We start from the raw sequence: 13,735 nt of genomic DNA on the forward strand, positions 1-13,735 counted from the left end.
GTATTATCCGAGAGGGGGGTCAAGGGGGAAAATTTGGAGGATACATGAGGATATTCTCTTAAAATTTTATCCCATATCTTAAATGTTTCCGATATTACTGCATTTTGAGGAATGTCTGCCTGCAGAGCGCCTCTCCTCTGCCAGCATAGCCCCCCTAGGTGATTTTGCTCTGTTATATCATGTTCCAGCCCAACCCAGGCCTTAGTATCATAATTTGTGAACCAATCCACCACCCTTTGCATGAAAACTGCCTGTCTGTATTTTTTAAGATGGGGAACTCCAAGTCCTCCATTTTTTATATGAAGGAACATAAGATTTCTATTAATTCTAGCCTTGCATTTATCCCAGATGTAATCAAATATATGATTCTGTAGGTTAGATAGATAATTTTGAGGGAGGGGTATTGGCAAAGCCTGTAATAAATAAAGGAGACTTGGCAGGATATTCATCTTTATTGCATGAATTCGACCTAACCAGGTAATATGTTGAGACCTCCAAGATGACATATCTGCAATGAAGGCTTTCTGCATAGGTCTATAATTGAGCTGAAACATCTCTTGTGTGGTCGGGGCTAGCATAATTCCCAGATATTTTAAACTAGAGTTTTGTACCCTGAATGAACATGTCTCTGTTATATGTGCTGTGGTTATATCATTGCATTGCAGAATCAACATCTCGGACTTATTTTTATTCACTAAGAAATTAGAGACCAATTGAAAGTTATCTAGTTCTTGTAGCAAGTGTGATATTGACTCCGACGGATTTGTAAGGAAGAACAGGATGTCATTGGCATACAATAGAGTTTTATGCTCTGTGGATGCAATTTTAATGCCTGAGATATCCGGATTGGATCTTACTTTTGATGCCAAGACCTCCACTACGCAGGCAAACAACAGGGGGGATAAGGGGCAACCCTGTCTAGTCCCATTGGTTATTTGGAATCTGTTTGAAAGGATGCCGTTCACCGGTACCCTAGCCACTGGGGCAGTGAAGAGAGCAAATATCTTGGTTAGAAAAGAGTCAGCCATCCCAAATTTTTTAAGTGTCCATCGCAGAAAGGCCCAACTAACGCGGTCGAAAGCTTTCTCCGCGTCAGTTGAGACCACCGCTGCTGATGTCTTATGTGTTTGTATGTAATTAATCAGATGGAAAGCCCTCACCGTATTATCCTTTGCTTCCCTTGAGTGTATGAAACCTACCTGGTCATTAGATATAATATGGGGTAGAATTAACTTTAACCTGTTAGCGAGCACCTTCGCATATATTTTGATATCTGCATTCAAAAGGGAGATGGGGCGAAAATTTTCGGTTTTATTTGGGGGTTTGCCTTGTTTAGGCAAAACTGTTATATGGGCCTCTAACCCCGATGATGTGAAAGGTGAATTCTCTGTGGTAACATTAAAAAGGGATAGCATATGGGGTATCAATATTTCTTTGAATTTTTTAAAATAATGGTTAGTGAAGCCGTCAGGGCCAGGAGCCTTGCTAGAAGGGAGCTGAGAGATGACATTTTTAACTTCGTTATATGTTATTGGTTCCTCGAGAGTTTGATTCTGCTCAGCTGTTATTTGTGGCAGTGACATGCCCTTCAAGTACTCATTGATGTTTTTGTCGGTATCTGTCTGTTGAGCTGCCCCCCTATTTAAGTTATACAATTGTTCATAATATAACCTGAAGCTTTCCGCTATCTGCTCGGATGTGTGGATCTCTTTATTATGCTTATCGTATAGAGTTAGAATGTAGTTCCTGTTAATCCTCCGTTTTAGTTTCCTAGCTAATATAGGACCACACTTGTTGTCTCCCTCATAGTATTTCTGGTTTAGTTTGTGGGCCTGTTGCTTACATTCCTTACCCATTAAAAAATGAACCTGTATTCTGCAATCTGTAAGTTTTTGGAGAATGTCTGACTGCGTTGGGTGCTTTGTCAATTGTTCTTCTAGGGGTGCTAGTGAGGTCAGTGCGTTATTTAGGATTTTATTAGTCTGTTTGGTCTGAAAAGAATGAATGCTGATCAGTTCTCCTCTTATAACTGCTTTGTGCGCCTCCCACAGTGTTCTACTGTCTACCTTTGGATGTGTGTTAGCGTTAATAGTAAAATATTCTGTAATGGCTTTTTCAATGCGCTGATAGTGAATAGGATCTTCAACAATACTATCCTCCATTCTCCAAACTCGGTGGCATCTCGGGACATGAGGCCATTGGAACTCACATCTAACCATGGAATGATCAGACCACGAATTAGGGAGTATCCTCATCTGTGTGACCATAGCTAAGCTAGTAACATCTACCATAAAGTAGTCGATGCGGGAGTGTCTATTATGCGGGTTGGAGTAAAAGGTGTATTCCCTACTCTCTGGATATGTTATTCTCCATGCATCATGCAAAGTCAGGTCTCTCAGTTGTGTTTTAACCGAATTAATCACTTTGTGTGGGACAGAGGAGGTATGATTCGAGTTGTCTAAAGTGGGATTCAATGTCAGATTAAAGTCGCCCCCAATTATAATTGATCCTTTTGAGGTCGCTAGAATCACATTAGTCAAGTGTTTGAAAAAGACATCCTGCTTCGTGTTAGGGGCATATACGTTCACAAGGGTGACCATAGTATTATATACCTTCACTATCAGTACTAGGTAACGTCCATGTTTATCTGAAATTTTCTTAGTTAGGGTAAATGGGATCTTTCTGTTTATAAGAATACCCACACCATTACATTGTTAGAAGCGTAGTATGTAGGGCCAAATTTGTAAGCAAACGTTTTAGGTTCCCGTCCCCTAATAAAGTGTGTCTCCTGAACGAAAACTATGTCCCCCTTTTTCTGTTTAAAATCCTTCATGGCCAGGATTCGTTTATATTGGTTATTAAGACCCTTTGTGTTAGCTGTAATTAGATTCAAATTACTTATCCCTTGTGTCTGCATTTTCTAGTTTTGCTGACCTATATGACATTTGTAATAAAACCCTGTTACCTGAAAATCGGTGATGAGCATATCCCCTATAGGCATGACCGGGAAGTAGAGTGTTCTGTGAGCTATACTGATTTGTCTGTGTGAGAAGACACCACTGTATCCAAGGACCTACATCACTGTGTCTGCATTCCGACTCTAGGCTGCAACTATTAAGAGGGCAAGACAAAAAACAATAATAACAAAAAAGACAAGACAACAAAAAAGAACATATAACCTCTTGGACAAACCCGCCAATTGAGGTGAACATCATCTTGAGGAGTTTGTACAATACCAATTCCTTATTAGCTAAAGTATTATAATCCTGTGAGAAAAAAGCGTAACTTCATACGAACAGTTATGAACAACCTAAGGGTGTTTAGTTACCACCTATCATAGTAAAATAATATAACTATATATCTACTTAGTTTTTCTATGCATTATATAGCAGTCAATTGTCACATAACCAGTCATATATGGTTAGGCACTGGTTACTCAGTTATTCAAGTCTGGGTTTTTGACCACGGAATGGTTCTGCTATATGTAGCATCTTTACTCTGGAGAGAATACCAATAGTGTCCCAAATAAGTCTTTATTGATCTCGACAATCCTGGGTGGGAGATTATGAAGTGGTTTTACCTCTGGTTATAGCCATATTAACAGAATCTCGATTTTTCTTCCGTTTCGGAGAAACTTTCGACCAGCTCTGAGGTGGCCCTTTGTAAGGTGGTTGTTGAGAAGTAAGATCAGGTCCCCCCAATCGCACATCGGAGGGAAGCGGTTTTGAAAATGTGAGATTCAGAGCCTCTGTCAGAAGAGGTAAGTCCTGTTCAGTTCTATAGACCAATGAGCGGCCCTCATGTGTCACATTTAGGCTAAACGGAAATCCCCACCTATACCTAATGTGTCTATCTTGCAGGACTTTAGTGATGAACCAAACCTCCCTTCTTTTCTGAATTGTTGAAGGACTCAAGTCCAAGTAAATTTGTAAGCTATGGTCTAGGTAAAGAATATTAGGAGCTGCGCGTGCTGTTTGCCAAATTTTTTCTTTGTCAGTGTAGCGTAGGAATCGCAGAATTAAATCTCTAGGTGGAGCATTCGAGGGAGGGGGGGGCCTCAGAGCTCTGTGTGCTCTATCTAGTTCCATGTCGGGTGACTGCTGATCTTTAAGTAAAAACCTAAAAAGGCCTTGGAGATAATTGAGAATGTCCGTTTGTGAGACAGATTCCGGGACCCCCCTGATCCTTAGATTATTTCGGCGCCCCCTATTGTCCAACTCTTCCACTTTCTCTTGCAGTGTCTCTATTTGGCTATATTGGACATTTGCTTGTGTAGTAACATTGTCAAATAGGGTGTTCAGAGTGTCTTGTGAGTCCTCTACATCTTCAAGCCTTTGCCCTATTTCATTTAAGTCCTTCTTCATATTAGCCAAATCTGTGGTTATAATGTCTTTAAGAGCATCAAAATCTGCCTTTGTGGGCAGGTTCGCAATATCTGCTTTAATCTGTGAAGCATAATCAATAGAGATTTCAGGGGTAACCGATTGAGGGGGTATAGTGGCGATGATTGGTTGAGTGGGGATGTCTGCGTCAGTAATGTTGGTGTTTGAGCTCTGAAAAAAACTGCTAACAGAGGTTGTTAGAGAAGCTTGGCTTTTAGTGCCTTTTTCCCCTTTTGATTTTGACTTCGCTGCCATATTTTGGTGCTGGTGTGCCTGTGACACACGTGACTATAAATGGGGATTTTGCATAAAAGGTATTCAGATAGTAGTGAAAATAATGTTATATGATAGTATCAATGCCCTTTACTTGTTTTATGCTCCTATTTGCCTCAGCAGTGATTGTCAGAAATGTAAATGCCTTGTGGATGTTTCAGTGTTTAAACACTGTCTAGAGTACCTCTGGTAGTTAACCTCTTAAGCACAGTTGTCAACCCTCTGTTATCCGCTATGTGCTGCTAGCCTTTAATAGTATGCATATTCCAAGCTTACATTCTCTTTGTAGTGAGCAGACCACCCCCGGTCATATATTATATCTCCCCACACTGTTATACTCAGCTCACATGAGGCCGTCTCGCTTCAGGCCACGTGGGTCAAGATGGCGCCATCCGTCACACGCAGGCTCCATGAGAAGAAAAATGCTGCCGGTCTTATTAAGTGTCCCCTTAGTAAGTAGAAATGTTGCCTCGATTTAAAGTCCGGTAATCTTCTGTGTGTGTGTAGAAGTCCGGTGCATAAGTTCCGTATATGCAGTAATTGCGGAGTTGCGCTGCTGCTGTGGTTTACTTGCTCCGTATATGCAGCCTTAGGATAATGCTCCTCACTAACGCCACTTGTTTATCCCTCCTGCATGGGGAGCTGTATTACTTTCCTATCTGCCTCGTGTAGTTTATAGGCGTCAGGCTCTATCCCACTGTAGTTTGCAGCTTAAGGAATGGTATCTGTACACGGAGCTTCAGCAACCAGCAGCCATTCCTCTGCTTGGTCAGGCTCCGCCCCCCGTGATGATATTTTTTATATATAGTTATGAAGTAATTTACTTTAAATGAAAATATTTTTTTTTTGTTATATTATATAATAACCATCTACTGCACCTTTACTTATTGATGGAGGATTGTGGACTGTATTCATTCCCAAATATGTGTGTTTACAGGGAGAGAGAGAAAGAAGCATTATTGGGCACATTTAAAAGGTATATTACCCAGTAAAGTAGGGTGGAATGTATGTGTAGTGTATGTCAATGGTTTAAAACATAACATTTATTAATGACTATATAAAAAATATATATTGTGGACCATGCCACCATTAAAGCTAAAATAAGACACAATAATTAAAATATATATATAAAAAATATATTGGTAGCACTGCAAACTCTCCTATTATGGAGTAATAATCTCCAACACATCAATTACTGAGCTGTATATATTAGTATAGAGGTAACCTAAATAAATCCATAAACAGATATAGCTAGGGATAAGTGCGGTCTTGAAAATAGGGTAATAGCGCTATGTGGCGTTAGTCAAATTAGCACCAAGTCATATATAGATTCGCCTTAAGTAAAAGCTATTAAATAATTGCCACCGCACTATTCTTCAAAAACCCCTAACAGATCCCAAATATATTTTATATCTATTGCCCAAAATATGTGCCAACAATTAGCAAATTACCAGCTATATTTTTAAACTAAACAATTAGAGGAGAGAAGCAGTGCGAACGAATCTGCTGGTAATTTGCTAATTGTTGGCCCATATTTTGGGCAATAGATATAAAATATATTTGGGATCTGTTAGCGGTTTTTGAAGAATAGTGCGGTGGCAATTATTTATTAGCTTTTACTTAAGGCGAATCTATATATGACTTGGTGCTCATTTGACTAATGCCACATAGCACTATTACCCTATTTTCAAGACCGCACTTATCCCTAGTTATATCTGTTTATGGATTTATTTAGGTTACCTCTATACTAATATATACAGCTCAGTAATTGATGTGTTGGAGATTATTACTCCATAATAGGAGAGTTTGCAGTGCTACCAATATATTTTTTTTATATATTTTTTAATTATTGTGTCTTATTTTAGCTTTAATGGTGGCATGGTCCACAATATATATTTTTTATATAGTCATTAATAAATGTTATGTTTTAAACCATCGACATACACTACACATACATTCCACCCTACTTTACTGGGTAATATACCTTTTAAGTGTGCCCAATAATGCTTCTTTCTCTTTCTCCCTGTAAACTTTACTAATTTGTCTGGCATTAGGCACTACCTTCTCTGATACATAGGTTTACTCGGAGAGGGGTTTCAGGAATATTACCTATATTTTTTCCCACCTTCCCTATAGGTTATTAGGGACTTTCTTCAAATATGTGTGTTCCTTCACTGTCTTTCTCCTTCCAGGACTGATCACTAATATCCTCATTTCACTGGATGATCACTTTCTTTACTTTAATAATTGGCTACATGGTGACATCAGACAGTATGACATCACAAACCCTAAAGAGCCCAAACTGACTGGGCAGGTGAGTCCAAACAGTGTGGTAATGACGAAAATACAGTGGGTATGTATGTGCCTTGTGAAAACTAATGAGTAGCAAATGGAATTAATGAAATAAATAGATAAATATAATATTATTGCTTTTCTTTTAACCGATAATGCAGGGAGAGCTACTAGCACGCTCATTGTGCACTTGTTACATGTGGTGAGTTAGGTGTTGTGCTCGATCGCAATCCTAAACAGCACTCTAAAATATAGTACTTTTTGAAACCTAAAGTAAACCATTTTTATTGATAATATACCTCAGAACTACATTCCCGCTATCGTTAATAGTGGTTTAAATCACTTTTATGGCTAACTATTTTCATGGAATGCTTGATATTGTAAACAACTGGTGAAAGGTTGTGGTTTATTTTTACTAGCTAGTAACACTAGTACTTATATAGGTACCAGTGTTATTGCGACAGGGGTTAGAAATAGCTGGTCAATGTGGTCAGTTGTAAGAGCCAATATTATTTTTTGACTCTCAAGTTCTGAGCTGTCAATTAATAATAGTGACTATTTAGACCATGTTGCAGGTTCTGTGAAAGATGTTAAGGCCCCTTGATGGTGTAATTAATTTTGGGCTTTTAAAGTAGTTTAAAAATAATGGTACTTTTTAAAATAGCTTCAAAACTAAAGTCTATATTTGTCAAACCAACTCAAGATATTGTAGTCACAACCATTGGTACTTCAGACTTTCCAATTATCCCCATTCGAGAGGGACATTCTCTGATTCTAAGCTCTGTCCCTCTGAGATGTCACTATCTTCAGAATTTTTCTTAGCCCTACATACAGAGCACCCAGACATGCCCATAAACTGCTCAGTCACACCCATTAACTACCCAAACACACCCACAACCCTCCACTAACTACCCACATTCCCACCCCTCCCAAATTGGGTCCACCCACAAAATTGTGTCAGGCTTCTTCTGAGTCCCTCTTAACCAGGCACAAATGTTGGTAGGTATGTAATTTGTCAAGTCGATGCAAACAGATCTAGTGATGTAATAGACTTTAAATACTAAAGTATAATGTGTGTATTATATATATATATATATATATATATATATATATATATATATATATATATATATTCATATTTTTTTTTAAGGTTACTGGTAACTAAAAATATAAAAATCAATTGAAAGAAAAAAGTAAAGACCGAACTGAGCATTAGAATCACATATAGTGTCATAATGGTCTCAATAAAAAAAATAAAAATGAAGATTAGGGTGTATATACGTCTTAGGGTTAGATTACGCGTGGAGCGCAATTTAACATTCTAGTTTGAGCATAAACTATGCGCTCGTTGGGTTGTGTATCGATGTGCGATGGACATGATCAGCTACAGTGGAGCATGTCCGCTCGCACTATAATAAATCGGCCCCATAGACTTCAATGGAATGCAAAAGCTGCAAAAAAAAACTAACACCCATACTTGCGGGGTAACCTGGCTGTGTATCTTTAAGAACACTGAACCCGACATGAATTATTAAAGGGATATAAAACCCAATTTTTTTCTTTCATGATTCAAATAGAGCATGCAATTTTAAGCAACTTTCTCATTTAAATTAAAAAGTTGCTTAAAATTGCATGCTCTATCTGAATCATGAAAGAAAAATATGGGTTTCATATCCCTTTAATATTTCACATTCCAATGTTCTTCACATAGAAGAATATGTTATTTATTCTTAAATAAATATTTCAATATATATCTGAAGAGTTTATATATATATATATATATATATATATATATATATATATATATAATTAACATTACCAAGGCAGCACTCTCAATGGGACTATATTAATAAAAAACACGAATTAAGTGCTATCCCGGCCTGAATTTAAGAGGTATAGAAGCTACTAATGAGTTTTACTAAAAAATTGGAATGCTATCTTAATGAAATGTACAATAGAACTCATGGAGCTCATGATAGAGGAAGATAAAAAAAGATTAGCTGCAAGTAAACTGGACAAAGTAAAAGCTTATGAACAGGTAAATGTGTTTGCACAAGATCCTGTTTCTGAAAAATTGAACAAAGATATCCAAAAAAGTATAGACAAACTACATAGTGAAATTAAGTTCAGGAAAAGAAGAAAACTGATGAGAGATCAGGATGATTTTAAGAAAGGAAAAATTTATATTTACCATAATCCACCATCAGTAAGAGGGAATTATGATTCTGGAACTGACATCTCAGATTGTGATTTAGATCAGAACACACAGAATATAAATGCAACTATGAACACAGGGGCCCCTTTAGGTGTAGGACAAGGAGAGGAGGACAGAGGGGGCCCCAGAGATGATATGCGCTATGGAAGGGCAAGGCGAGGAAGGAACAGGAGGTTCAGGGGCAACAGAAATTATCCACGCATGATGACGAAGAACCAGGAGAGACTGGATCAATTATAGCAAAATCCCCAAATGAGAATCAATTCACTGTGGTGAATCTGTCATCCTTTTCACTCAATAATGCTCATATTAGGGTACTATCTAAGGGGTTGTCATTTTGCCCTGCTACAGGGCTGGATAAATTTGAGGTCACTAAAGACATAAAACTATTTGCTCGCAAATTCGTTTTTAAAAAATTTGGAGTGAAAAACAAATAATAAAAGGCCGGACCCTTGAGGGCAATGCAGATAAAGAAACCTTAGAAACCCTAGTTTCTATTTTATCAGAACAAGAGGAACCATTGATGGAGGAGGATGACAGATTCCCAGTGAAATCAAATTTGTATAATAAATCTTGTCATATGCCAGCTTTTTGCTTAGTACCTAGCATTCAAAGCTTTGTCAAGTGCGTGGAGAAAGATATACGGGCTATAGGTAACACAAGTATAGTCTGCGATAACCTAAGTAAGACAGAAAGAACAGCTTTAAATGAACTCAAGAATCGTGATGACATAGTCATAAAATTATCCAATAATGGAGGAAATGTTGTCATAATGGACAAAACTCAGTACCTCAGCAGTATATCTAGATTGAGAGAGCTAAATATAAAAAATCATGCAATGAACTCCTGTTCATCCTTAATGATGCCTTAAGAGAAGGTTTGATTTTCTCCAAAAAACATCAATTTATGTATTGAAAGTTTCCAATCCTCCCCACATTCTACTGTATACTCAAATTGCATAAAAATTTGGAAAAGCCTCCAGGGCGACCCATTATCTCTGGCATAGGAGGCCCTACTGAAAAGTCAGTCAATATGTGGACTTCTTTTTGAAGCCATTCCTGACATTAATGCCATCCTATGTCAGAGATACCAGTGAGGTGTTACAAAGGTTATACAGTGTGAATGTAAGTGAAAATACCCTTTTGGTAACCTTGGACGTAGAGTCCCTATATTTGTCTATCCCCCATGAGGCTGGCCTTAAAGCAGCTAGATACTTTTTGGATACCAGAGGTGAGAGCTATGAAAAGCATTCCTCATTTGTTATCAAATTACTAGAATTTGTTCCTAAGAACAATATAGTTTCCTTTGATGGAAAACTTTTTTGCCAGCAGAGAGGCACAGCCATGGGTGCCACATGTGCTCCAACCTACGCATGTCTACATTTGGGCCTATGGGAACAACAAGAGGTTTTTGGTAGACTTAAGGAGTGGGTGGAAGCAAATGTGGCACTATGGCTTAGATATGTGGATGATGTCTTCATATTGTGGGAAGGAAGTGTTGAAGAGGTCACAAAGTTTGTTGAACTCTTGAATATGAATTCTCTCAATATTTTTCTTACATATGAGGTAAATAAAGTAGAAACTTAATTTTTGGATCTTTGAATTAAAAAACACAAAACAGGCCTAAATACAGAAGTATATAGAAAAGCCACTGCAACAAATAATTTGTTGCATGCACAGAGTCATCATCCACAAGCGTTAAAGGATGGCATTCCTACGGGGCAGTTCCTGAGACTCAAAAAGAACTGTTCCAGGGAAGCATCCATTGAAAAACAAGCTGGGGAGATGGCAAATAGATTTAAAGAAAGGGGATACTCGAATAGGCAGATAAAGCGAGCATGGGTAAGAGCTCTAGGCAAGATCTCCTGTTTAAAGAGAAACAAAAGATAGAAGATAGTCCAGTTAGGATTATCACTAAATTTAATGGACATTGGGGAAAGATTATAACCGTCCTCAATAAAAACTGGCATATCCTTCAGGCAGATAGTTCCCTTGACGTAATCATCTCAGAATATCCATTACTGACTGCGAAAAGGGCATTAAGCCTGAGAGACAATCTGGTTCACAGTTAGTATGAGAGAGGTACTCCTGTAAAAAACTGGCTAACAGCTGCACAGCCTAGAGTAGGATGCCACTCCTGTGGGAAATGTGTATATTGCAGTAGTCGGAAGAAAACTAAGACATTTTTTATGGATGTAAAACATGTATTTAAAATCAAACAATAGATTACTTTTGCAATACCACAGGGGTGATCTATCTCCTTTACTGCTCGTGCCCCCGTTTCTATGTGGGAAAAACCACAAGAGAAATAAAAGAGAGAGTCAGGGAGCATAGAAATGATATAAAAAATGGGAACATTGATAGCCCAATAGGAAGACATTTTCTTGAGAAACATGCATCCAACATGGGTGATGTATCAGTGATTGGCATTAAACATGTTAAGAGTAGAAGGAGAGGAGGTAATATTGACAGAGTGTTACTCCAGAAGGAGGCAAAGTGGATATATGTCTTAAATACATTAACACCTAGAGGTTTAAATGATAAAATTGAATATGCAAGTTTTCTTTGAACACTCTGCAAAAACTTTTCAGGTGCCTTCTATCTCATTATAAGTATTATTTGTTTAGATTTTGTAATGTTGGCAAAGAACTTTAAAAGTAATCCATCAAGGGTTATTTTTTAAAGTAATGAATTCAGTTTCTGTAAATAAGCAATCAATTGATATAATATTTAGTCTGATATAAAGGCCATGCTCAATCTTTAGGCAATAGATATGACTAATTTGCAACATTGTGTTATAGTTGCAACAGTATATGTATGCCTTTAATAAGGATGACACGCTATTTAAGGAAGGAGTGTCATCACAAGTGGTATCTGACAAAGTCCCATGTAAACCCAAAAGGTGAGGGGTGAAACACGTCATCAGCCCGCAGTGGAAAACTCAGAGGTATAAGAAGTAGATGGTTTGCTGTGTACTGAGTCCCTTCAAGTCTCAGGATAAGTGTTTGGAAGCCAAGAATGGTTAACACGTGAGTTTGGAATTAAACATCTCACACACAGCACAGAGATTATCGTGTCAAAGCAGCAAAGTCTTCAATGCAGTGCAGTCGGCACTGTCATCGGATTTAAAGCCTATGTTTGACAGCTCAATCAGCAAGACAGGCCAAGTGTTGAAAGGACAGACCTGTTCGCTTGGGAAGCTTTGAATCTGTAAGTGATTCCTCTCTAGGATTACCAGTGCAGGACTGTTGTCTTTTCATTAAAGGTCCGGCTGAGTTATGTGAGCGTGCAGTTGCACTAAGTGCTCGGAGTAAAACCGTAAAACCTTTTTCTTTCTTGTGGATCTTCTGGAAAGTAGCTTAGTAGGGCGTGCGAAAGCACTAAGTGCCCTCAGTTCATTAAGAAACTATTGCCTAGATTACGAGTTTGCGGTAAGAGGGGGTGCGTTGCTAACTTGCAGTTTATTCTCACCACTCACTTACCTGCAGCGTTGGTATTACAGGTTTTTACAAACCCGCCGTTAAAAGGCAAGAAGTGAGCGTAGAGCAAAATTGTGCTCCACACCGCACTCCAGTGCACGATTTCCCCATAGACATCAATAGGGAGAGCCGGCTGAGAAAAAGTCTAACACCTGCAAAAAAGCAGCGTAAAGCTCAGTAACGCAGCCCCATTGAATCCGATAGGGAAGCATATTTTATGTTTACACCTAACACCCTAACATGAACCCCAAGTCTAAACACCCCTAATCTTACACTTATTAAACCCTAATCTGCCGCCCCCAACATCGCCGACACCTACATTATACTTATGAACCCCTATTCTGATGTCCCCAACATCGCCGGCACCTACATTATATTTATTAACCCATAATCTGCCTTCCCCAACGTAGCCGCCACTATTCTAAATTTATTAACCCCTAAACCTAAGTCTCACCCTAACCCTAACACCCCCTAACAAATATAATTTAAATAAATATAAATAAAATTACTATCATTAAAGAGAGACTCAAGTCAAAATTAAACTTTCATTATTCAGATAGAGCATGCAATTTTAAACAACTTTCCAATTTACTTCCATTAACAAAATGTGCACAGTCTTTTAATATTTACATTTTTTGAGAAAAACACCTGCGATCGTGGAATGGCGATCGCTGTAACGCAATCCCATTGATGTCTATGGGGAAAATAAAGTTATATATAAATCTAACACCCTAACATAAACCCCTAGTTTAAATACCCCTAATCTGCCCCCCCCCCCAACATCACAGACACTAATTAAAGTTATTAACCCCTAAACCGCCGCCCTCTGACATCGCCAACACTAAATAAACCTATTAGCCCCTAAACCACTGGCCCCCCACATCGCCAACACTAAACAAAAACTATTAACCCCTAAACCGCCAGCCACCCACATCACAAAACACTTACGGCTAGATTTAGAGTTTTGTCGGTAAGGACCCGCGTAGCTAACGCCGGCTTTTTTCTGGCCGCACCATAAAAATAACTCTGCTATTGAGAGTCCACATAAAGGCTGCGTTAGGCTCCAAAAAAGGAGTGTAGAGCATATTTAACGCA

General features: G+C 38.4%; 1 protein-coding gene across 1 annotated transcript in view; it reads left to right on the forward strand.

Annotated features, from left to right (window-relative positions):
* Positions 1–13,735, forward strand: part of LOC128650174 (methanethiol oxidase-like) — a 212,399-nt gene that overhangs the window by 175,204 nt on the left and 23,460 nt on the right. Inside the window, exon 9 of the mRNA XM_053703913.1 lies at positions 6,848–6,969. Coding sequence (XP_053559888.1) covers positions 6,848–6,969 — 122 coding nt within the window. The remainder of the gene's footprint in view (positions 1–6,847; positions 6,970–13,735) is intronic.

Source organism: Bombina bombina, chromosome 1 (genome assembly GCF_027579735.1).
Source record: "Bombina bombina isolate aBomBom1 chromosome 1, aBomBom1.pri, whole genome shotgun sequence".
In the NCBI taxonomy this organism is placed as follows: Eukaryota; Metazoa; Chordata; class Amphibia; order Anura; family Bombinatoridae; genus Bombina; species Bombina bombina.